The sequence below is a fragment of the Heterocephalus glaber genome, unplaced genomic scaffold (assembly GCF_053883595.1).
Source record: "Heterocephalus glaber isolate CG9 unplaced genomic scaffold, H.glaber_assembly_v1.0 deba00001532, whole genome shotgun sequence".
Lineage (NCBI taxonomy): Eukaryota > Metazoa > Chordata > Mammalia > Rodentia > Bathyergidae > Heterocephalus > Heterocephalus glaber.
In genome coordinates, this window is record NW_028258330.1 from 6,806,037 (window position 1) to 6,829,605 (window position 23,569).

Consider the following 23,569-nt stretch of genomic DNA (forward strand, 5'->3'; position numbering starts at 1 on the left):
TGTTAGAAATCACAAATACTTTGCAGAAGTTTTGCTGTATTCCCAGGATCAGGGCCTCTTCATGAAACATAGTTGGTGCTCTTAAGTAGAAGATAGTAATATTTTGCCATGTACCTTAGAAGTGACTGTAAGAAAAGGTATTTGGAAAGTTAAAGATAAATAAATCTTCTGTGAAGCTCACAGAATATGGCTGGACAGTTTTGTCCACAACTTTTCTTCAGTAAAATTCATGACATTTAGCTAACAACGAACATTCAGTGTTGCTCTCTCAGATCTCTCCTTTCAGCTTGCTAATCATGTTATAACTCTGTTTGCTGTGTCAGAGCCTACCTCTTACCTTAAGTCCCACAGGCCAGGGCATTGTTTTGTTCACAGTTGGAATTGAGAAATAAAATACCATGCCCACTTGTGTAGCTGAGGAAACTGAGGACTGATGGGATCAGCCACTGTTCTTTCGAACAAGTCCCAGAGCAAAAATCATATCCTGAGCCTCCTCCTCGATTTCCTGAGCCTTTGAAGTGAACACCACCTGGCATCCCAAGTCCACTTTCTGTGACCACCTTAGGGAAGCAGGAAGAGCTAGAGATTCGATACCAGGTCAATCACACTGGTTGATGTAGTCTTCCACGCCTCTGTGACAACCCCATGATACATGGGGTCTCGAAAGTTTCAAGTATGTAAGTAGAGATACTGCTCTTGGCAAAACTGTGAAAGAAAAAATAGAAATTGCCCTTTCAGATCCTCTCCCTTACCAAATGTATGTGATGACCTTGTTCTTGAAGCAAGAGAAGTTCAGTAGATAGGTATGAATAATGAACCCTTGCCTGGTGGGAGGTGGCTGTGTTTAAGAAGTTTTTTCCTAATAGCTGGGCCTGATATACACATCTGTCCTGGGAGGCTGAGGCAGGAAAATTCCAAGTTCAAGCCTAGCCTGAGCAACTTAGCCAGACCTTATCTCAAAACAAAAATAAAAAAATAAAATAGGGCTGGGGACATAGCTAAATGCAAAGGCATTGAGTTCAATCCTCAGTATTGGAAATAAAAAGTAAAGAATTTTATATTACTATTCCTGGGGGACTAAAGGGGAAAGGGAAAGTCATTGCCTTGCTGCCTGCCCTCCCTCCTCCTCAGCTCTTAGGACAGAGCCTGGAACTGCTCTTGCATATGTGCACGTACATGCGCGCTTGTGCACACACACACAGCACCTCTCCAGACCAGCTGTGGTGTTGGCCTTATGGTGTATCTGGTAGGGGGCCCTGGTCCCCCTGAGGTACAGAGAATGGGTCTCTCCTTCCCAACCATGTGATCGGTTGCTAATTGTTGCTTGAAATCCCCACAGTGTCATTTCCCCTCTACTGAGGTAGTCTCCAGCTAATGTTTCCCAGCCTGCAGCTCCTGGTGTGTACTGCCACACACTGATTCCCTGAGACATCGTGTCAGATCCTCTTTGAAAAATAGTTATTAGACACAACATATGGACTTAGGCAGCAGAGCAAGAATTTCCTGGCTGAACCATGGCATTTGTAGATCAAAGACATTTCTTAACATTAATGTGTTCTTATAACTAAAGCCACCAAATTATTTCTCCCTCATGTCTCTTTTAAATGGGTCAGCATGTTCTGTGTTTCAGGGAAGTCTACATTTAAAGTAATTTGGAAATGGACAGTCAGTGACTTAAAAAGTCTTTAACAATGCTTGTGTCTAGAAACTCCTCTAAGAATTTCCATTTTGGTTCTTGGCATCAGGGACAGCTAGTTACATGTGCCTTTGTGACCCACAGTGATTTTTCACCCATGACCAGCTACAGGGAAGAAAATTAAGCACTCTAAAAGGCCATGACAACTTCATATCAGTTCAAAATATTCACACTGCCAGCTTGACTGAAAGCAGCAGTCAGAAGCCAGTCATCCCTCTCTGTGTCATCTGTAAGTCTGAGCTTTTCACACACACAACTAGGTGGTGCCTTCCTTGTTAACACCTACTGGGGACCCCTCCCCTTGCTGCCTGAGAGAGGAGGCTTATTGGTCAAGGATGTGGTTTCACTGCATTATCACAGAGTTTCCAGCTTCTTATATGCTGTGTTTGAATTTTATCTTGGATGGAATTACTTTAAAATTTCATGATAGGAAGAGTGAAGTGGTGATAAAAGTGACTTCTGATTACCCTGAATTTGAGACCTAAGCCCCCAACTTACCTCCTTCAAAATCACCTGGCCTGCAGTCTAGGGCTTCTTATCTCATAAGTAGGGTGGATAATGGTTCGTACCTCCCAGGAGGATCCTGAGCAGTCAGTGAGCCTGTGCATGTACACTGTTCAGTGCATTTTGGTATATAGTAAGTATTCAATAAATGCTGACTATAATTAGAATTTAATTGTTTTATTACTGTTGTTTTAAATACATATTTTCTTATGCTTTCTAAAGCGCCATGTTAGTACAAGGAATGATTATTCAGAGGTTTCTTCCTGTTCCCACTCAGGAGAGCGCATTTCAAGTATTTTTATGCCTCTTTCCCAAGACCCCTCCATCAGAGCTGAGCCGATTGTCAATCAAATGAAGCCCAAGGAAAATTCTTGGGGTTTGTTTTAGTTGTGCTTTGAAGAGCTTTCCACCCTACAGTACCTTATAGAAATGACCAAAAGTCAAAGATGAAATGAATTTGAATAAGATCTCCAGCTTTTGCAGTTTTATGCATAGCAGTCTGTGAAGAAAAGTTTGTCAGATGATCAAGACTTTCAGAAAGGAATCTTAGTTTATACTGATTTTTTTAAAGTCAGGATATGTAATCTCTCTTTGTTTTCACTTGTTCTTATAAATTGGAGGGAACTTCAAAGCCAGACAACATTTTGAAGTGCTTTTGCTCTAACTTCTTGGAATGATGTACCTAAAGAAATGGTCTTTTGTTAAAAGAAAGGCTTAGCATTTCTTTTTCAAAGGAAACCATCATTTTTTCTAAATAAACTCTCCTGGTTTGATGCTCTTTTTCTTTACTTGAAACACATTTTCTCCCTCCTGCCCAAGCAGGGTGTTTGCAGCAGAGTGATCGCGCTTTCTCTTTGTTCTCTCCATCTGATGTGCCTTTGATAGCGGATGGTTTCTCGCTCTTTGGGAGCAAATCCGGATGACCTGAAGGACCCAATTAAGATTAGTATTCCACGCTACATCCTCTGCGGGCAAGGGAAGGATGCACACTTCGAGTTTGAGGTCAAGGTATGTGTCCCTTCTTTCCTCTTCTGCAGGATGGACGTCAGAGGTGTGCAGTGTGCTCCCTGTCACTTTGTAAAAGGAGCTAAAGCTACCTGTGAATGGTGAATGTCTTGTATGATAAGATGTTGTTACACCCTTCTTTTTTTCCACATCAGTCTGTGAAGGTTTACTTGAAATTCACAGAAAATAGTGAAGCAGTCCTGAGGAAAAACTGCATCTCCACAGTACCTTATCTAATAACAAAATTGTGCCCATAGCTTAATCATTTCCCACAATTTTTATGGCGATTCTCACTGGTGAACTTTATAAGCCTTCAAAAGCACGCTAATGCTGCTTCACGCAAACTCCTTCAGAGAAAAGGAAAGGTGGGGAAATTAGTTCGTTCATAAGAAGAGCTAAATGACAGTACTCACAGTTGACAATGCTATTGCAAAAACTGAAGTTTGCAGGCCCCTTTCCTTCTTGAAGAAAATTCATATATTCTGTTCATAATTGTGGTATATATTTTAGCCTGTATCAGAACCAGTTTTGGTTTATAAAACATAACTCAGTCAACTCGTTTCTCAACAAATACAAATAATCTTCGGAACTAAAGAAAATATAGTGAGATTGAGTACTTTTCCATAATTTAGGAATAAACAATACCCCAAACAGTTCATAGTAAATTTTGAGGAGGAAACTGTTCCTTAAATGGCATTTACAGAACCCTAAAGCAGACACATATTTTGTGGTTCAGTGTTGAAAGCAAGAATGAAACAAGAATTCTGTGTGACCACTTCTACCAGACATGCTGCTGGAGGTCCTGTCCAAAGCAATATTGTCAAGAAAAAGAGAAGCAAAAACATGATTAGAAAGGAAGGAATAACTGGTGTTCTCTTTTTCTTAATTTGTGTGTGTTTGCAATATATAATAGTTACATTTGTTTTGAGGAACCGGTACATGTATATATTATATCTCAATCATTTTTTATCTCATTAATCTCCTCCCTACACCCTCTTCCCCCAGATCCCCTACCCCATCTCTACAAACTCTGCCTTTTTGTTTCATACTATCTCTCTTTCATTTTACTCTTTATTTATATTTGAGGTTTCTCATAGAAAAGAAACAATATGATATTTAACTTTTTATGTCTGAATTATTTCACTTAACATTATGATCTCATGTTCCATACAATTTCCTGCAAATGATATGATTTCATTCTTGATGGTTGAATAATATTCCATTGTGTTTATGAACCACATTTTCTTTGTTCATTCATTTGATGATAGACATCTTGGCTGTTTCCAGAGCTTAGCTCTTGTGAGTTATGTGGGTATAAATATGGGTATCCATATATCACTATAGTATGATATCTTTAACTCATTCAGGAATATAGTGAGGAGAGGTATAGCTGGGTCAAATGGAATTTCTATTTTTAGTTTTTCAATAAATCTCCGTACAGATTTCCAAGATAATTTCACTAATTTTACATTCCCACTAACAATGTAGAAATTTCTTGTTCCCTACATCCTCTCAGCATTTATTTTTTGTGCTTTTTAAGTTCTTGAAGAAAGCCGTTTTGACTGAGATAAGATGTACTATCATTTTGATTTACATTTCCCTAATAGCTAAAGGTGATGAACATTGTTTTTCATATACTAACTAGCTACTTGTACTTCTTTTAAGAATTGTCTGTTCAGTTCATTTACCCATTTTTTTATTAGGTCATTTGTTTTTGGAGTGTTGGTTTTTTTTTTTAATATTCTAATATTAGTCCTGAAACAGAGAAGTAGCTGTCAAAATTTTTCCTATTCTGTAGGTTGCTCTCTTTGCTGCATTGTTTCCTCTGCTGTGGAGAAGCTTTTTGATTTGATGTGATCCTATTTATTGATTCTCAATATTATTTCCTATGTTATTAGCGTTCTCTTCAGAAAGTTCTTGCCTTTGCCTGTGGCTTCCAGTGTTCCCCCTGTGTTATCTTCCAGCAGTTCCAAAGTTTATATTCAACCTAATCAAAGAGATTAAAGTCTTTATAACAAAAACTACAGAACTCTAAAGAAAGGGATTGAAGAGAATATTTGAAAATGTAAAGATATCCCCATTCCTCGATAGGCAGAATTAATATCATTGAAATGGCAATATTGCCAAAAGTGATCTATGGATTTAATGCAATTCCCGTTAAAATATTAACAACTGTCTTCACAGAACTAGAAAAAAGCAATCCTAAAATTTATAGAAAACCAGAAGTCACCCAGAATAACCAATGCAGTTTTAAGAAAAAAAAAGTGATGGCATCACAATTTTTGGATTTCAAGTTATATTACAAAGCTATAATAACAAAAATAGCATGGTGCTGGCACAAAATAGAAATGTAGACCAATGGAATACAAGACACAGAAACAACCCCGTGAGGTACCTGTGATCTGAGTTTCGACAAAGGGACCAAAAACATATGCTGGAGAAAAGATAGCCTTTGAAACTGTTGGTCAGACCCTTCTTTAAGCCAGTCTGTGTGACTCTAATCTGTGGCACATGGAGGGAAGGTGTCTCATAGACAGCAGCATTGATCTGGGAGTCAGGAAAGTTTTGTCACCCTCCAGCCTGACAAGTAGCTGACTAGCCATGCCAGGGTCACTGAGACTTTCCTGGTTTCATCCCTAAAACTTCCACATCCTGAAAGACCCCACAGCCCTAGGCAACCAGGACTGTTGGCCACCCTACCCATGAATTTAGGCTCAATTTTTCTCATTTATGAATAGTTATGTCATGGCATTATCAGTGCATGTACAGTGCTGTGTCCAGGGGCTGGTAGATAATAAACAGTAAATTATGGCTAGTGCTATTATTATTACTATTAGGAAGATTTCCTAATCTGCTCCAGGTATTTGATTTATACAACTTTTAAGGAAGAGATGTGCCTGTTTCTTTACATCATACTTTCCAAAATAATGACTTCATCTTATTTCTAATGTACAGTATTTCTCTTGAGTCGTAACACTTCATTAAATGTTGCAGGCTACTATCCTCTCCTCAGTGAATTAAAGATAAATCATACTTTCATAAGGGTAGCAGTGGTATTAGTGCAATGATGTCTACTAGGGTCATCAGTAGATGGAGTATCAAGGTGTCTTGGAAGTGTTTTGCTCAGGTAAACACCAGCCTGGGGATCTGGGCACTGAATTCTCCAGGCGCTGGCTCTGCCATGGTTTGCTGAATGACTTTTAGTCTTTTAGTTTCTCTGAACCTTAATTTTCTCATTGATAAAAAGAGGAAATTGACAGCATTAGTGGTCTCTAACTTTCCTCTTACCTGAGAAGCCCCTTTACTCCAAAAGTATCTTAGGAGAAAAGAGACTGTAAAAGGCCAGTAAGCCTGGCGCTTAAGGGAAGGGAAAGAAAAAAGTGCCTGAGCCAGCTCTCCCCATCTGCCCCAAACACTGAGGCACTTGGGGGAACCCTGGGGCTCGAGGGAACCTTCTGCCTTCATGTGTGCTAATTTTCAGTATTCCTGGAGTAATAATATAAGTAACTTACTTATCAGGTTTTAGATTTTTATTGCTATATACTGAAATTTTCTTTTTGAAAAAGGGGCAGTAATTTGTATATTTGAGGGGTTTTTTTCCGGCGGAATAGTACCTTTGAGGTGGTAATTTCTTTTTGTTTTAACTTAAGATTTTGTGGTTTCTTATTGAAATGTTGCACCGTGTGCTTGGTCTATTGCTTCCCGTCCCTGTCTCTCTGACCGAATCATGTCTAATTACTGGTCAACTGCTGTTCATTGTTCTTGATCAGTCCATATGCTGTGTGTCTATGTAAAGTCCCCTTTGTACACATCTGTAATATACATGTGTAAAAACAATTTGAGAGTATTTGCCATATTTTCATATTTTCATATTAGTGCTTAGAAACACTTTTACTCACTCAGAATTACAGTTCTCCGAACATAGGACTCACAGAAGTGAAAACATACAATGACTTTAGTTGGTACATGGATCTATTTTACTTTCACCTATACATGCATTAATAAAACATAACCATTGAGTTGATTTCATGTATAGAAATTGAATAAAGAAGAAAATAAAAACTATAAGCCAATCATAGCCTAGGTGGTGGTGTGCAGACCTGGCCAAAACTGTGAAGATGCTGCTGTCAGAACAAGTTAGAGAGACCAAATACAGGCAGTCTGTGTGGCTTTCACTTCAAAATGCATAAAACCAAGTCCAAAGAGTTCTGCTTTCTTTGATCTTACCAAAGCCAGCTTTGAAAGCATGTCATTGTTCTGCTTCATTTTCTGCTTATCTGGGTGTAATCATGATACCAGGAATGGACTATTAGTATTAGCCTGGGGGATGCTTAGTTTTCCTTCCAAGAATGGTCTCTGCCTTGACAGACACCCACTCTGGGGGTGCACCCTGCTGCAGAGCTGCAGGGCCTCCTGCGAGAGATGTAGAGTGAGTATGCTGTGCCTCCCCAAGCCAAGGGGTGCAGCTGTTAGAACAGTTCTGGGTGCACAGTATCCTGTCTCATCTCCCCGCGTGACCTTTATCAGTCACATAGCCTTCTGTGTCTCACCTGTAACATGGCATTAATAAAATCCCCTAGCTGAGACGGTGAGCAATATGTGACCTCATGTACCTTCAAGCAGTGCTGCCACATACTAAATGCTGGATAAGTGTGTGCTACTAAAATAAAATAAAAATATAAAGGTTTAGACTTTATCCTTGATTTCTCCCCTCAGTAACTTTTGATGTACAATTAGGTTCTTATGAAGTTTAAGGTTTGGTTTGGTTTTTACATTTTGGTTTTAGTTCAGCATTCTGAACTAAAGAATTGAAGTGCATAAAAGAAAGCCCACAGAGAATAAACCTATATATTGTCATTACTGGAATAGAGCTGCAGCTGTTTCACACCTGTTGCTAAAATCTTCTTAGGGACGCTCTTTTGAGACCCTAATAAATCTGTGCACATGCAGTTTTGGATCCTGTGTGAGAATAGCTATACTCATACTGTATGCAGTTTTGAAGGAAGAACTTTCTGACTTGGGTTTTTTTTCCCAAAGAAATTTACATTGAAGATCTTATATTTAAATCACTTTACTGTTAGAAAAACTTAAGTTTAACAACATTTTCCATCCATGATTTGGGTATGTTTTCTAGATCAAGTGATCTCACTTTTGGTGATATTTTGGCTACTCCTAAATTCTTCTCCTGGTGAATCTGGATTTTAGAAGGCCAATAAAAAAGGTATTATTTTGAAAATAGATTATTTTCTTTAGTTTTAGGCTTTTGTAAAAATTTGGATGTTAATGTACACGAGCATTTTATATTATTGTACTTAGAACAAACTTCACAGCTTCATGTTTTAAAAATATCAGTATTATTTATGATCTTCAAGGTCTTCCAGGGTCCCATGACCACACAGCAAGCTGCTGTGTCCTTTGTGACCTGTAGGGCAAGACCTGATCTCTTGCATGTACGACCCATTCACTTCATGGTTGGCTGGTGGACACCACCAGTTCATTTGGTGGATGGGCAGGCCCAGGAGAGCCCTGAAAGATTGCTGCCACATCTGTAAAATGGGAATGAATCCTACACCCTCCCAGGGATTGGTGTGCAGTGTGTGAGCTCACCCATGTGGAGTGCTTGGAACCTGCGAGGGTGGCTGCTAGTGTGCGCCTCTGTCAGCTGCCTCCCTGCTCACCCCTCAGCCTCCTGCACTTCCTTAGGCCCCTTTGACCAGCCTCTTAAGTCATGGCTTTCTCCTGGGCCATTTTCATTCTAATTCCCAAGTACATAGTTCCCACTGGCCTTTTCATCATGCAGTGAAGTAGTCAGGATCTTCTAGGAGGGTGTTCCAACCCTGTTCCAACTCAGGCGAAGGGGAGGCCTGGGAGGCCATGGGGCATCCCGATGCTCATCTTCTAATCCCGATGGATCTTCTGGAGGTGTCTGTCACACTCATCTTTCAAATGAGAATTAATTGCATTAAACTGAACTGTATTTAATTCAAAAGGACTATCCTTTATACTCACTTTATTTTAGGAGACTAAAACAGCTTTCTTTTATGAATAGCTTTGAGACTAGGTAAGTAGATAGGTTTTTGTTGTTTGGTCTCATGTAACTTTTTACGTCCAGTTTGTTGGAGCATCATTTGTGTACAGTGAAAAGCACATGCGTCAGTGTAGTTTGATGAGCTTGGCCTGTATGCACACCACATAGCCTGCCCTGTGGAGATGTAGAACTTTCCAGGCACTCCAGAGCCTACATGCAGTCAGTGTCCACCTGCAGCCCCCATAAGCACTGACGCATTTGCCACAGCCATACATTTGCTGCATCTTTCCTGTGCTGCCAGAGACCTGGCATCATGCACCATTTGTCTTGTATGTTTGGCTGCTCTCACTTGACAGGTTTTGGGGATTCATCCATGCAGTTGTTATAACAGCCATTGCTTTCATACATTCCTTTCTATCTTGCTGGTATTTGTTTCCATGGTCTTTCTTGATGATGCAGAAAGTTGTCCTGTTCATGTCCCCTTCTTATTTTAGTGATGCTGAGGGTCACATGCATAGGAACCCCTGGGTTGGGTGTCAGTTCCAGTTTCCCTGGCGTTGGTCCTCCCAGCAAGTCTCACTAGCACACCCTTCTGCAACTGTGTCCCCATGTAGGTGGAGAGATGCACATGGTGGCAGGTTCAGTTAGGAGGCAGGACGCTGAAGGAGGACCAGCCTGGCTTATCTCTGAGCAGAGTGCATTTGGGCCTGAGCATTGCTGAACATCACCTGCTGGTTAGCTGCCTGCATCTGTAAAATATGTGCTTGCCCCACACTGTAGCTGCTACAGGTAATACCACTCAGTGGACTTCAGCTGTCATCTTGAAGTACCTTCTCCTAAGCTTTCAGTGATTGATACATGAAATCAAGCACACCATACTATGCTTGGCCTTTTCACTCAGCTAGGACTAGAGTGGGGAAAATTTAATTTTTAAGTTACATTTCAGTGTGATACAAAATGCCAGCCTGGGAAATGCATAGTTACAACTAACAGAGGGCATCATACTTCCTTGTCATAGAAATATGACATTGGTTTAAATTCCTTGCATTTTAATTGACAATATCAACATGGTAGTACAAGGAAATAAACTAGCACTGGTATTTTTTTTTCATATTCTGTCTCCTAAGAGTTTCTATTCCTGCAAAGCAGTGATCTTTACAAGATGCTGTCTTCCCATCTCTCACCAGGACTGGAGCACAGAACAGCAGTGTCTGCCTCCCCTGTTCTCCATCAGTCACCTGATGTCCTTCCTTCTCAGCTGTGTCACAGTCATGTTGTTTTCAGACCTTCTGGTGTTTATGGCTGAGGTGCTCCTGAGGATGTCAGCTACCTAGGCCCTCATCAGTCTAAGTCCTCGGCCCACACAGTGTCTGATGGTAATGGTCTCCAGTAGAGGTTGCTCAGCAGTGGCACATACTAGTCCCCATTCTTGCTGGGCATGGCCTTCTCAGAGTTTCTGGGATGATTAAGCCAGGGAATGCTCTTTGTGATCAGGCCCCCACGGCCCTCTACCCCCATACTGCTGGATTTGGCCATGGATTAACTGTCCCACTCAGTCTCCGTCCTCACAGTGGGCTGACCTCATGTGATGAGAATGTAGGTAAATGGACCTCCTGTGTCCCTGTCAACCCCAGCTTTAGACATACTGACACACATGAGCCCAGGCTCAGAGCAGTACCTGGCACCTGTAGGCTACTTTTGTTGTAGCTCTGTTTGTAGGGCTGTGATCTCCAGACTCCGTATTCAGCCTTTGCTTGTTATTCCAGCATCTGGGCTTTCCCAAGCCCCTTGTTCTTAGAATCCCTCTGTCCAGTTTAATGTCCTCAAATGGCCTTCAGCGTCCTGGTTGTGCTGCCCTCTGCTGTTCAGGAAAGCATGGGCCCCTGCCTTTTCTTACATGGTTACAAATCTGTCCTCTTGGCCAGTGTCACTTTGGTCTACTGTAAACCAAAGGGATGCAGGTCCCTTGCATGCCTTACCTCATTACACCATGTTTGAAACCTTACCCAACTCAAGCCATCCAATTCCTCAGTTCCCATAGTAAAAGTCTCCTCTTGCTGCCCCAAAGTGCTCCCTTATTTTGCTCTACCTCCTGATTGATGGCCTGAGAAGAGGAAAGAAGCAGGGTGACATGAGTAATGAATGACCATGAGGAAGTGTAACCTGGAGGAACTGTTCCAGCACAAATGTGTGGACCATCTGTGCTTGGTTAGGGAAAAGCCCAGTTGGTAGTGGTCCTCTATTCAGTCCTGGGGCATCACAGATGTGAGGCTTCCTTCTCATTCCAGGCCATCCCACCCTGGTGCTGAGAGATGCTCAATGCCCAGAGTTCTCCCTTCTGCTTGGATCTTACCAAATGGAAGACACTGCAACTGAGGTTCAGTGAACTGCAAAACTCCAGGGAAGGGGGCAGTTCAAGTTAGAGTCTTGGTTTCATAAGGGAAGGACTCATGACAGGGACCACAGGGCAAGGGTCTCATGCAATTATGGAACGTTATTGACACAGGGAGCTAAATCAAACCAGTGGCAGAAGATAGGTTTTATTTGGCCTGAACAGCTTTTTAAAATTCCAGAGGAGCTGTTGGCATTTGAAACAGAAATGACTTACCGTAGAAATCTAAATTCAGTGAATTCCATGACACGTCAGAAGGCATGGGAACCTAGGCTGAGACTCCTGTGGGAGCAGAGGCCCCTCAAGAGGCAAGGGCTTGCTCTCCCGCCTCCTTGTGGATCACAGGACCTCCAGTCATGCAAGAAGTCCCTGATGAAAGAAACATGGCCTTCTGGGCTGCACAGCCTGATTGCACCGCACAGGAAGGCTCACAGACCAACCAAGTGTTCACAGTTTGATGCGTCGGTTTACATGCACACAGAAGTGAGGGGTGGAGGGCTGGTTGGCTGAGTATCCTGCCTGACCCCTGGTCACAACACATTCACCTGATCTGTCTCTGTTACCTTGGTCTTTCCTCCGATGATGATGTGCTAACAAGGACCAGAGCTTTGACAGGGGCCCAGCACACACGCATGCCATGGGGTGTGGCATAGCCCGGCCTAGCCAGCAGCACACTGTGGACAGCCCCATATTTACCTGCACTTCTCCAGAAGAGCATGTGTAGGCCAGAACAAGACCTGGCCAGTTGTCACCAAGGGTGGTCCGTTTGGGTGACAGAGCTGTCATCCCAGAGGGATCACATCATGACAGGATACTTTCTCCCTTTTTTGTCTCTAAGTAGTATTTCTCTCTGTTTAATCATTTTTTATATAAAATTTGTCTTTTGCATGTCTTATCAGTTAACAACCAGTGGCCTCTTTTTAGTGCCTTATGAATTTCAGTATCTCAGAGCTCCCTGCTCACTCATTCCCGGTTCTGATTTATGCTGAGAGATTTGCCCCCATCTCTGAGCTGATGTAGTAACTGTGAGGCCTCTTAGCTCCATCCTCTACAGCACACTTGGATGTTTTCACATGACCTGGTGGATGCATCAAGCATTTGCTGTCACCCGAGCCCCTCTGAGTTGGTTCTCAACTGGTCTCTGTGTGCATTTGGGTTTGCAGCCCCTTGGAAGGAAGGAACTAACCTCTGTCAAGCACCTTCTTCACCTCTAGACATTTTGCTAGACTTTTTCACAATAGGGAAAATTTATATTTTGTGAGAAAGGGATTTATGAGTGACTTACCCAAAGCCACACTAGTAAGTGGGTCCTGGTCCCAAATGCCCCTGTCATATCTAAGTTCATGGAGCCATACTGATTCCCTTTCTTAACTCGTTTTAATGTACCTTGCAAATATCACCACTCTCTGCACTTTTTAGAAGTTGACATACTTTACTACTGCCTTAGGCATAGCAGCTGTTTTCAAATCCTTGCCTTTTTTCAAAATGTGCTCTTATTTTTTTTATGTGTGTTTTAACTTGCTATCTTGAGTTTTGGCCAAATCACAGCTACTTTGTAAAGTGGGGCTATTGTTTAGGCTTTAAGAAACTGGGAGAATTTGATGGTAGAGATGCCTGCCAAGAATCATGAAGAAGAAATGCCCAGGAAATTTGCAGTATGAGAGTTATAGTAATCACATTTATAGTCAGAAAAATTTCTCTTTATTTGGCAGAGTAGAAATAAGAGCCATTCTGGTCTATTAGATAAACTATACACACATGCATCTTTTGGAAATACTTACTCCCAACTTGATAGAATATAAATGCTCAGGAAGAGTAGTGTGTTGGCATTGAGGCTGTGCTTATTAGTAACTTGATAGATGATCTCCCTGCATGTGTATTAGCATGGCTGAAACAAATGGAGTGCTGCATATGCTGCGGCCCATCCAGACTCAAATATTCCATTGTGTACTATTTATAAACATAAATAGCAAATGAAAAAAATTACATTAGGACTTGAAGAATCACATTTTATTCTAAGATTTTGTTTTTACTTAAACATCCCTCTCATCTCTCTTGGAGGAAGTTTGTCTGCCACTGAAAAATTAAGGAAAAACATTGTTTTTTGCTTTGTCAGTTTTCACATGAACCAATTAATCTTTTATATTGCCCTCACCGGGACAGCCTTGCTTATCTTCCCAAAGTCATTGCTGCATATGTGAGAAATGACCAAGAGGAAATGAGATTGAGTCGCAAGCACAGAAGAGTAGTCATTGCCTCATGGTTGTAGCTTGAATTTCTGTTCTGCCAAAGTTGCTGTCTTTCTTCTATAATGTTATGTTACCCTCCCTCTTCCTTGATGCAGAGTTTTGGGAGTTTTACATCTCCTCCTAGAATAAAATTTATAATGTTCAGCACATTATGGCTTGAACTCCCCCTTTGCAGTTGCCACCCATGGGATCTGCCTTTGCCCCAAGTGTGAAGCCTCTCTTTAGCAGCTGGCCACATGCCAGGACTGACCGTTCCTGAGCATTCATGCACTCAGCTGCTTTTCTTTCTCTTTTAGTTCAATTTCAGTTTAAGTATCGTGAGTCCATTTTAAATAGGAGGAAGTTAAAAGTTGAGGCCTGAAGGAATTTATTAATTTATCCAGGAGTACACAGCTAAGAGGTGACTGGTAAAGTAAGAGTCAGAGTCTGTGTTAAGCCAGAGCATTTCATCAGTCCACTCTACAGCAATAGCTAACAGGGTTTGCCTTCTTTACTTTGCCTCTCAGTGTCTAGATGACTGAAAAGAAAAATGCCTTGGCTGTCATTCTCAAAATTTCGCTCTGTTTTAAAGTAGAATAATTCCCACTACTCCTCACTTGTTTCGCAGAGGTGTTTGAGGAGAGGAAAACTGTTATCAGTAACTATCTTGGATTCGAAAAGTGCCTGTCTTCTCAGGATCTCAGGACCTTCATATATTCTATCAGATTTACCTTCCATCTACCATATAAGGAGAGGACACTGAAATAAGCACTATTGCCTCTCTTTTAAAGATGCTGAAAATGGAGCGTGAAGAAGTCCTTACTCCTAGTTAGTGCAGAAGGCTGGGTTTAGGCCATCTAGAAAGCCCTGTTTGAGTTAGGACTACTTCATAGCTATCAGGAATATGGGTATTAACTCAGTGGTCAGCCATGGGGCTCCTTGCTTTGTGGTGCAAATGGTTCAAACCAGGTTTTAAGCCCAAGGATCTGAGGCAAGTTCTGTGCTTGTCATTGACACCCAGAACAGAAGGGACTCCTGGATTTTCCTGGAGAGTACGAATGGAGAATCTTATATTTGCATGAGTCTTCTGCTTCCAAAAATCTTCATTCTCCAAACTCCTTGCATGTCCCATTCATTGTATCAACAGATTGGTCAGATATGGGATTGGAATCACACTCTTCTTTGCTTGTGAAAATTACTGTCTTTGGGACCAGGCTTCCTCTCTGGGGCTCAGCCTCTTCCCTCAGGTGCCTGAGACAGTCTCTGCAACTGGTCGTGTTGCTGACTCTTGGGGTGCACTGCATTGGAGAGGAGATACAGGAATTCCTTAGCCCTTTCTGGAATGACCCAGATGGCAGCTGTTCATTGCCTCCAGAGCCCCTGGATGGCTGCATGGTGTCTTTTATGTCTGTCTGTCTGGAAGACCCAGCCCTCCATTGGGTTCACAAGAGAGAGAGAGAGAGAGAAGAGAGAGAAAGAGAAAGAAAGAAAGAAAGATAGATAGATAGATAGATAGATTGATTTCTGAAGTTCCCTTTGGAGAGTTTGAGAAGGGGTAGATTGCACATCTCTGAGCAGATAAATTAAAGTGCCTTATGTTCTCCGCCAGCCTTTCCATTCTTCCTTCCTAGATCACCTTGGGGCTCCAGGTGCCCCCTCCCTCCCTTACTAAGCCATGAGCTTAGCTCCAGCCCACTTGCCCGGTTTCATCCCCAAGCTGTGACCCAAAGGACATGACACTAGGGAACAAGAGACTCCTGTGTTACAGAATGCACTGTCTCACCCACCAGCAGTTTAGAGCCTACTTTTTCTTTAAGGTGTCCTTTACAAGCCTCCTGCCCACCTCCACCCATGCTAATTCCCAAGTTGCTTATCACAATGTTTTGTCTGAGCCAGTGGAATGTTCTCTCCAAAAGGAATTTTGTAAATTACATTTTCTTTGTTTTACAATTATTTGTTTTCTTCCTTATCTCCCCCAGTGCTTACTTACTGAAAAGTTTAAAACAGTTGTGGATAAGTCAGAAAAAGGTGAAAATGCAGGTCGTTCTGCTGCCACAAGTGAAGACAGAAATTTCATTTCTAGTGACTACATGTAGTCAGAAGGTGTTTATTGAAAAGAGACTCTGAGCTTCACTGTCTCCAGTATTCATTCGTTATTTTTAACAAGTACTTACATGGTTGTCATAACATATGTATTTTAAAAAGACCACATTCAATATGTTAAGATACTGAGGAATAGAAAACATGAGTAAGTAGTACATGTATTCAAGGGACAGCCTTGGGAGAGAAATGCATCCAGAAGACAGCAGCACGGAACATGTGGATACATGGAGGGGTAATCAGGAGCTGTTGAGGTGGACTGTACTTCTGTTCCTTCCCTGGAGGAAGAACAGGGAGGATGGGACAGGTGGGTCTTAGGGAGTGGAGATAAAAGGGGAGACATTCTAGACAATGGGAACATGGAGGGTAGAGAAGTACAAGTGATATATATTAATCAGAAGTAGTAGGGTTTGTGCCTTGGAGAGGGACCCTCAGGTAAAAGTAATAGGAATATGAAGTGAAGATTGAAAGGTTTTTAAAGAACCTGAATGAATATAGCATCATTTTAAGAGGCACTGAAAGAAAAAAAAAAAAAAGGCACTGAAAGGATGCTGAGGTAGTTGGTCTTGAGTGACCCTAATCATTCCAGTAAAACAAGATTATTCTGAGAATTAAATCTCTGGAACATTTTAAAATACAGAGAATATGATTTGGAAGGATTTCCAAGGAGGAATGATTGTGCAGTTAAAGTACCTGTGTTTCATGTAACTGTATTCTGCCTGCCTGAGGGGCTGTCTACAGCTGTGGTGAGCAGCACTAAAGAAAGAAAGGGGACACCCTCAGCTGCCTGGTTTTGGGGGATTCTGATTGGCTCCACCAGAAGGTTGAGGGACCCAGGAGTTTTGAGATTCTGGTCCCCCAGTGGCAAGAACATGAACCCAGCATGGTAGGGGGCCAGAAAGAGGCTGAAGGTGTCCAGCAAATGGACTACCATGAAGTGTGTAGGCCTGCAGGAAATCAGCATTGTGTACTATTGGTCCTTGGTGACAGATTGCTGATCTTGCAGGTAGATCAGAGTGAGGAGTCATCAGATAGCAGGCTGTGATCTCTGTGGGTACTACTGTGATTAATGGGGTGCCGGTTTCATTTCCCACCCCCAACGTAGTTCCATTTGCTGCAGTTCCCTGAAAGGATTTTAATTAAATCTAATGCATGTTGCTATTCAGTTCCATGTATTTAGAATTTCTTTCATGTTTCCTCCAACATGTTAAAAGTTATGTTGTTGTATAAGACATTGAGAAAAATTAACTAGATCCTTCCATTTTGAAAATAATGATGCCTTCATGAACTTTTCTTACTCCAGACATGACTTAGAGGAGCAACACGTAATTATTTGCCATTACACATACCTCTCAGTGGAGAAGTACTGAGCAGATAGAGCCAGTGTATCTATTTGTGTTTCTTTAAAAAGTAATATTTATTATTCATATAATGAACTTATTGTTCATTGTAACATACTGTATTTTCAGAAGTAGATAATATAAAAATAAATATACATAGAAGTTCAGTGATTACTTTCAACACTCTATGGATCATCCTCTTCTACTTTGGAACCCATAAGCTTGGGGAATATGTATTAATTTTTATCTTCTATGGTGTCTGAGGAGATTTTAATTAAATCTTATGCGTTAATGCTTGTTGTCATACAGAGATACACATGTGGAATATATTTCATGTTTCCTCAGACATTTTCATAGTTGTGTTGCTGCATAAGACTTTATTTTGTAAAAATCTGGCAAAACTTTCTCAAGATATATTAGGTTGGAATTAGATCATTTCCATTACTAATTATGGGATTTTTTTTTGTCACTTCCCCAAATGTTGTTAAAAGATAAATGCTATTGAAGAGAACTCTGCAAGTGACTGTTCACTTGCAGATGATTAGAGTATTTTTCTCTGGATGAAAAACTGTTGATTCTGCTCCTTACCCAGATAGATATATACAAGCAAATATATACTGATGACAAATCTTAAAACCGACCATCCTTAAACCAGCAGAATATGTATATAGCATAAATTTGCAGGAAGCATTCAATTGAGAATTGTTTATAAGTAAATGCAGTCCGTCTTGTGGACATGTTTATAGTTTTTATGTTGCACTTGATCATTTTATGGCTCTGGAAAGATGGATTTGTATCAGCAAAACCATTCAGAGAGGGAGAAGTAATGAATTTGCTCCTCAAAGATAAGCAGCAGTGATGCCTTCTATTCTCAGCGTTAAAGAAAATAATTGAATATTTGGTCTTCTTTATTCATTGTATGATCTGCTGTCCCTTCCCTCTAGATCAACATCCCATCCCATGCCTAATTTTAAGTTGGTGTGAAATAGAACTTTAATGTATATTTTGCCTTCTTGTGCATTTTTGCCAAACTTCCCGAGCCAACTTCCAGCCCTAGTCATGGTGACTTCCATTATAGAAAAGAAGTTTGACCATTTTCCTGCAGAGAGCTCCCATCCATGCTTGCCTTGTCTGCCATTCCTGAGACAATTGCTAAGGATCTTCCTGGTCAACCTCATTGCCCTCATCTTGCCTACATGTTGATAGAGAGGGGAAGATTTAAAACAGGAAGCTTGAACACTCCTAATCTTTGTATATAAACCTGAATTCATGTGAAATTCCCAAGGATGAAGAACTTGAAAATCTCTTACACTTCCCTGTAAATCTGTGTTAGAAATCTACTGAGAATATATCCCATGTACTTATAGTTTTTTAAAAAGAAAACGTCACACTACCATGAGTAGTTTGAATAATTTTGATTCAAATGAACCTCAAAGAAATCACCAGAACACAGAACTGCACCCTAGATTCCAGGAGGCCTTTTTCTCTGCTTTGACCAATCTGGGCCAAGCCAAATCCTTACTTGATTTAGAAAACAAATTCACAAGCCCAATAGACTCTCCTTAAACATTTGTCTCTACAGTTAGAGTCCACTCACCTTCATCCCAATGACTTATCAAAAGCAGAAGGCTTAAAATTATATAGGGTAGAATGGCACATAATTAATCATATAATTCAATTAATGTAATGCTAATTATATAATATTCATGGCGTGTGTTCTACTCGTGATGTGAACTAACTGCTAAGGAACCAAGGAAGAGGGAGTAGGGGTTCTTCCAGGGAGAAAGGAGCCAGAGTAGGGCTGCTGCCCATGGAAGGATTGCGGTGGGGACCCCACCCTGGAGAGTGAGAGTGAACAGCAGCCTGCCAGTTGTAGAAAGGGGTGTGTGGCTGAGGAGGCCATTGAAAAGACCTACATATAGGCCATGTTTCTGTGCTGACAGGTTGTATAGAATGTGAGATTTTTAATACCCTGGCTGCTGAGCTTATACATGTAGCACAGAGGTAGCATGAAAAGGCCCTGAATGCCTTTCTAACTCCTTTGGTCTTGGGAGGGTGGTGGTGCATGACAACATCTGACTTTGGAGCATAAACACTCACAGTGGCTTACAGCAAGGCTACTAAGACTTTAACCTGCATCAGAATCCTCTGAGGGGCCTTCAAGAACCCAGATTGCTGAGCCCCACCTCTTTTTGTGATTTCTGTGGATACAGCCTCTGAATTTGCCAGTGTCACAAGTTCCTCAGGGAAGCAGATGGTGCTCCTCAGGCATCACACTTTGGGAACCACTGGTTCAGACAGTAAACTGAAATACTGAGGGCAAAGTCATTGAGATCTGTATTTGAGGTTATTAAAATATCAAGACACAAGGCAAAAACATGAAAATTACTACATGGGATATACACATAATGATCATTATTCAGCATTTTTGAGAACTTATTACATTCATAATGTTAATGGTTTCAGAGAGTCCCTTCTGTCTTCACTTCTTAGAGTCACGAGTAATACATAGACAGAGACTCTTCTGGTATGTTAATTGAGTTCGTTAAGCTTGATTTGAAGGAATACATATATTACAAAGCTTTGGATGGGCTTAGGCCTTTCTGCATTGGCCCGCCTTTCTCTGTCTCTTCCCAGCTCCCCACACACGCCGTGGAAGAATGCCACCTGCTGTGTGAGCACCAGTGACTTACCAAGAAAGCAGAAGGTGTATGTTACATACTTCTGTGGGGGGCACCCATATGTGGGGATTTTTGTCATCTTGCTATCTTGTCATCTTGTGCCCAACTGCCATTCATACCTAGTGCCCAGGAAATCACTTTGCTATATTATGTCCTTCACAGTATTTGGGATATGCAGTTTGTGAGAGAAATGGGCATCTTTTGTAAAGGCCACTGTGAGAAGGAAGAATCACACCTCAGATTGTGAGGTGGGCTTGCAGTGGCATTTTGCTCATCAGAGATTTCAAATATGGTTCAATATTAACGAGCTGTGAAAGCAACAAAGAAGAAGAAACTGCAGGCTAAAACCCCACAAGCTAGGTTTCTAGTTCACCTTATTCTAATTTTGTTTAAGGCCCTTTCTGCCAGCATAGATTTACAAAGAAAAAAGAAGAAAAACTGGAGTGTATTTAAGACAAGCCCATTTTGGGCTCACTCTTCCAATTGCTCTCTCAGAGTATCCATGATGTGCCCTGTGCTATCCTAAGGTGCAGCGAGGAGCAGATGAAAAGCCTGGCTGTCCTGGAACTCACATCCTTGTGGGGAAGAGAGACAAAAACAACTCTATATTTGGAAATGATGTGCTGAGTACAAAACAAATGAGGAATGAGGAGAAAACAGTGTCAAGTGGGGAAGAAAGGGATGCAGTTTTAGATTGGGTGTCCCAGAAAGCATCACTAAGAAAGTAACTTTGAGCAGAGATTGAAGCAAGGGGACTAGACATGTGGAAACCTGGAAATGAGCATTTCCAAAAGAGGACAAAGGATGCACAAAGTGCTCTCAGCCAGTTGTTGGATGCATGTCTGATGTGTTGTGTAGAAGCAAGGAAGGCAGACAACTGAGGAGAGAATAGTTGGAAATGAGGCCAGGGAAGAGGTAGACTACATAGAGAGCCGTGTAGGCCATTGAAGGAACTTGAACTTCTACCCGAAGGAAGTAGGACCCCTTGGGAAGGTGTGCAGTCTGAACTGGCAGTGGCCTTGTCTGATTTAATTTTTAACAAGACCATTTTGGTCACTGTGTTAAGGAACAAAGGAAACTGAGGGAAGAGGGGCAAGTGTGTAAGTAAACAAATCAGCAAGGAAGTCATTAAAGAGACTCTAGGCAGACATGATGGTGCTTGAAAATTTCAGCAGCAAAGCTAGTGAGAAATAGCTGGACTCCCACGTTCTGGAGATTTGGTAGAAAGAATTTGCTGACTGATTAGATGTAAGGTGTGAAAAAGGAATGTTAAAGATGATTCCATGTTTTTGATTGTCCTTTACTGTGATAGGGAATGGGATCATGTGTGAGTGATATTAATATCAGAAAGGTACCATATTAAGTGTGAGACGCATATTAGATGTTGGAGTAGGCAGCAAGATATACGGGGCTGGGCTGGGCTGGGCTGGGCTGGGCTGGGCTGGGCTGGGCTGGGCAGGGGAGAGAGATGAGTGTCCTGAGAGTCACTGCATGTAAGTTTAAACTCTGAGATGAGATGAGGTCTCTAAAGGAGTACAGGTAGAAAATACATGTTCAAAGATTAAGCCCTAGAGCACTTTGATGCTTGGAGGTCAGGGAATGAAAAATCCCAGCAATGTAGGATAAGAAGAAAGGGAAAGTGAAGTGGAAGCCAAGTGAAAAGATGTTAGAAGGAAGAGAGAGCTATCAGCTATGTCAGGCTCTTCCCAAAGGCCAGTAATTCAAGACCAAGACTTAACCAATGGATTTAGCAATATGGAGGTTATAGATGACTTTGGCAAGAGTAATTAGGGTGAGATGATGAATAGATTGGAGTGGATTCAAGAACTAACAGGAAGAAAGAAATTAATGGTATCATGAATAAACTTTTTAAAGGAGTTTTGTTTTATTGGGAATTTAAAAATGGAGGAGTAACTGGAAGGGAAAGGAAGATCAAGAGGTAAAGATGTCAGAAATCACCTGTTCAGTGCTCACAGGAATAATGCAATAGAGGAAATATGTTGAAGATGTAAAGAGAAGACAGAGTTGTCACTTGTGATCTTTCTAGAGGAGTTGGCCCTAACTAAGCAGCGATGCCCCTGCCTGGGAACAGGATAAAAGATGACATTCAGAGAAGATGACAGAAGATGAGTAGCCATGGTCAAGGGTGTGTGAAATGTTCTTCTGATGGGGCTCACTGAGAAGGCCCCTGGAGAAGCCAGATTTCCTTTGAGCACAGGTGAAGGGGATGTTCCTGACAGGGGAGGAGGATTTAAGATATTTTGCTGATGACTGACCATGAATCCAAGAGGTGCCATGGAAAGAGTTTAGGAGAAGGGATGAGAGCCAAGGGCATCAGAATCTGGATGACATGGGAAACCCTGGCTTCTGGGGGTGGGAAGGTTTTCTGTGTAGTCCTGTCCTGATAGAGCAGTCTCACCTGTGAGGCATCTGCATCTCTCTTTCCTTCGGTCACCAGTGTGGTTCCATTAACTTTAAGCCCTGCTCCCCTTCCAGGTCTCTCTCAGACACCTAGTTAGTGTCCAGCTAAGGCTTGGCATTGTCGTATTCTGGCCCAAAGGAGGCCTGGTCTCTGTGGGTTGTGCTGGCCTTGTTCACAGTGCCTCCGCAGGGTCTGATGAAGGCCACTGGAGAGGAGCCCAGCCAGCTTTTGCCTTGAGAACTGACTGCAGCTGCAGAGCACCTGCACTGTTGGTCACCTGATGATTTTCTGTAAATACACTCCTTTTTGTTATGGAAATACTTTTCAAGGAAACTTAAGAAAACTGCCACAATTAAAAAGTTATTGTAGGAAATGAATATAGAATGAGAATGATGAAAATAAAGTGTGTGTCCTTATACAACCCTCACATACCTCACTTGCCTCAAGTGAGGTATTTGGGAAGTGAGTGAACCAGGTGATCCTCCCCATGAAGCCAACCAAGGGGTCTCTCACCATTGCTGCTCTTTCTCTACAAGCTGGAGAATTGTGCTGAACTATTGTGTTTACCAGGGCATTTCTCTAATGTGCAGGTTACGATTTCCCATTCAGTAACATGGTCCATGAAAAAACCATGGGGTAGGAGAAAGAGGAAAATGTGTGCAAAGGAGTGGAGACATCTGCGGGGGAGGGTGAGGCTCCTGCAGGCAGTGAAGGCCAAGTTAAAAATTGGGGTCTTTTTTTTCCAAGATCAAAGTGAAGCTTCTGGAGGTCATCCAGGAGGGAGGTGGAGTGATCAGACTGGAGCGTTCAAAAGGCCCCCTGACAATTGTACCGAAAAAGACTGGGGAGAGGGGTAGATTCCAACTTGGATAACTGGGTGAGCACTGGAAAAATTCATGTAAGACCTAATGGGCTAGCATAAGAGGATGGTGAAGGGAAGGATGGAAGGGTGGAGCTCCAAGAAATGCCTGGGGAGCCAAAGGACCCAGACCCCTGGCTACTTGGACTATGTGGATTGTTAAAGAGAAGGGAGGTGAAGGATGGCTTTGACATTGCTGGCCTGTGTGCCATGGTTGTTGGTGATGACCGTACCTTGGGATGTTGAAGTGGGACAATATGTCAATTACCATGGTTTTAGACAAATCAAATGGGAAGTTCCTATGTGACATCCAA

General features: G+C 41.8%; 1 protein-coding gene across 12 annotated transcripts in view; it reads left to right on the plus strand.

Annotated features, from left to right (window-relative positions):
• LOC101707293 (kinesin-like protein KIF16B) overlaps nucleotides 1-23,569 on the plus strand; it is a 333,418-nt gene that overhangs the window by 194,685 nt on the left and 115,164 nt on the right. For 8 of the 12 annotated variants that reach the window (XR_015442054.1, XM_087189045.1, XM_021255092.2 and 5 more), the window contains one exon: nucleotides 3,086-3,208. The exons of 2 other annotated variants lie outside the window; for them this stretch is intronic. Coding sequence is in view for 9 of the 10 variants with exons in the window: in XM_087189045.1 (XP_087045171.1) it covers nucleotides 3,086-3,208 (123 nt within the window). In the remaining variant the exon portion in view is untranslated. Of the gene's footprint in view, nucleotides 1-3,022; nucleotides 3,209-23,143; nucleotides 23,274-23,569 lie in introns of those variants that run through there. 2 more of the 12 variants (XM_087189048.1, XM_004840844.4) reach the window with 2 other exon arrangements.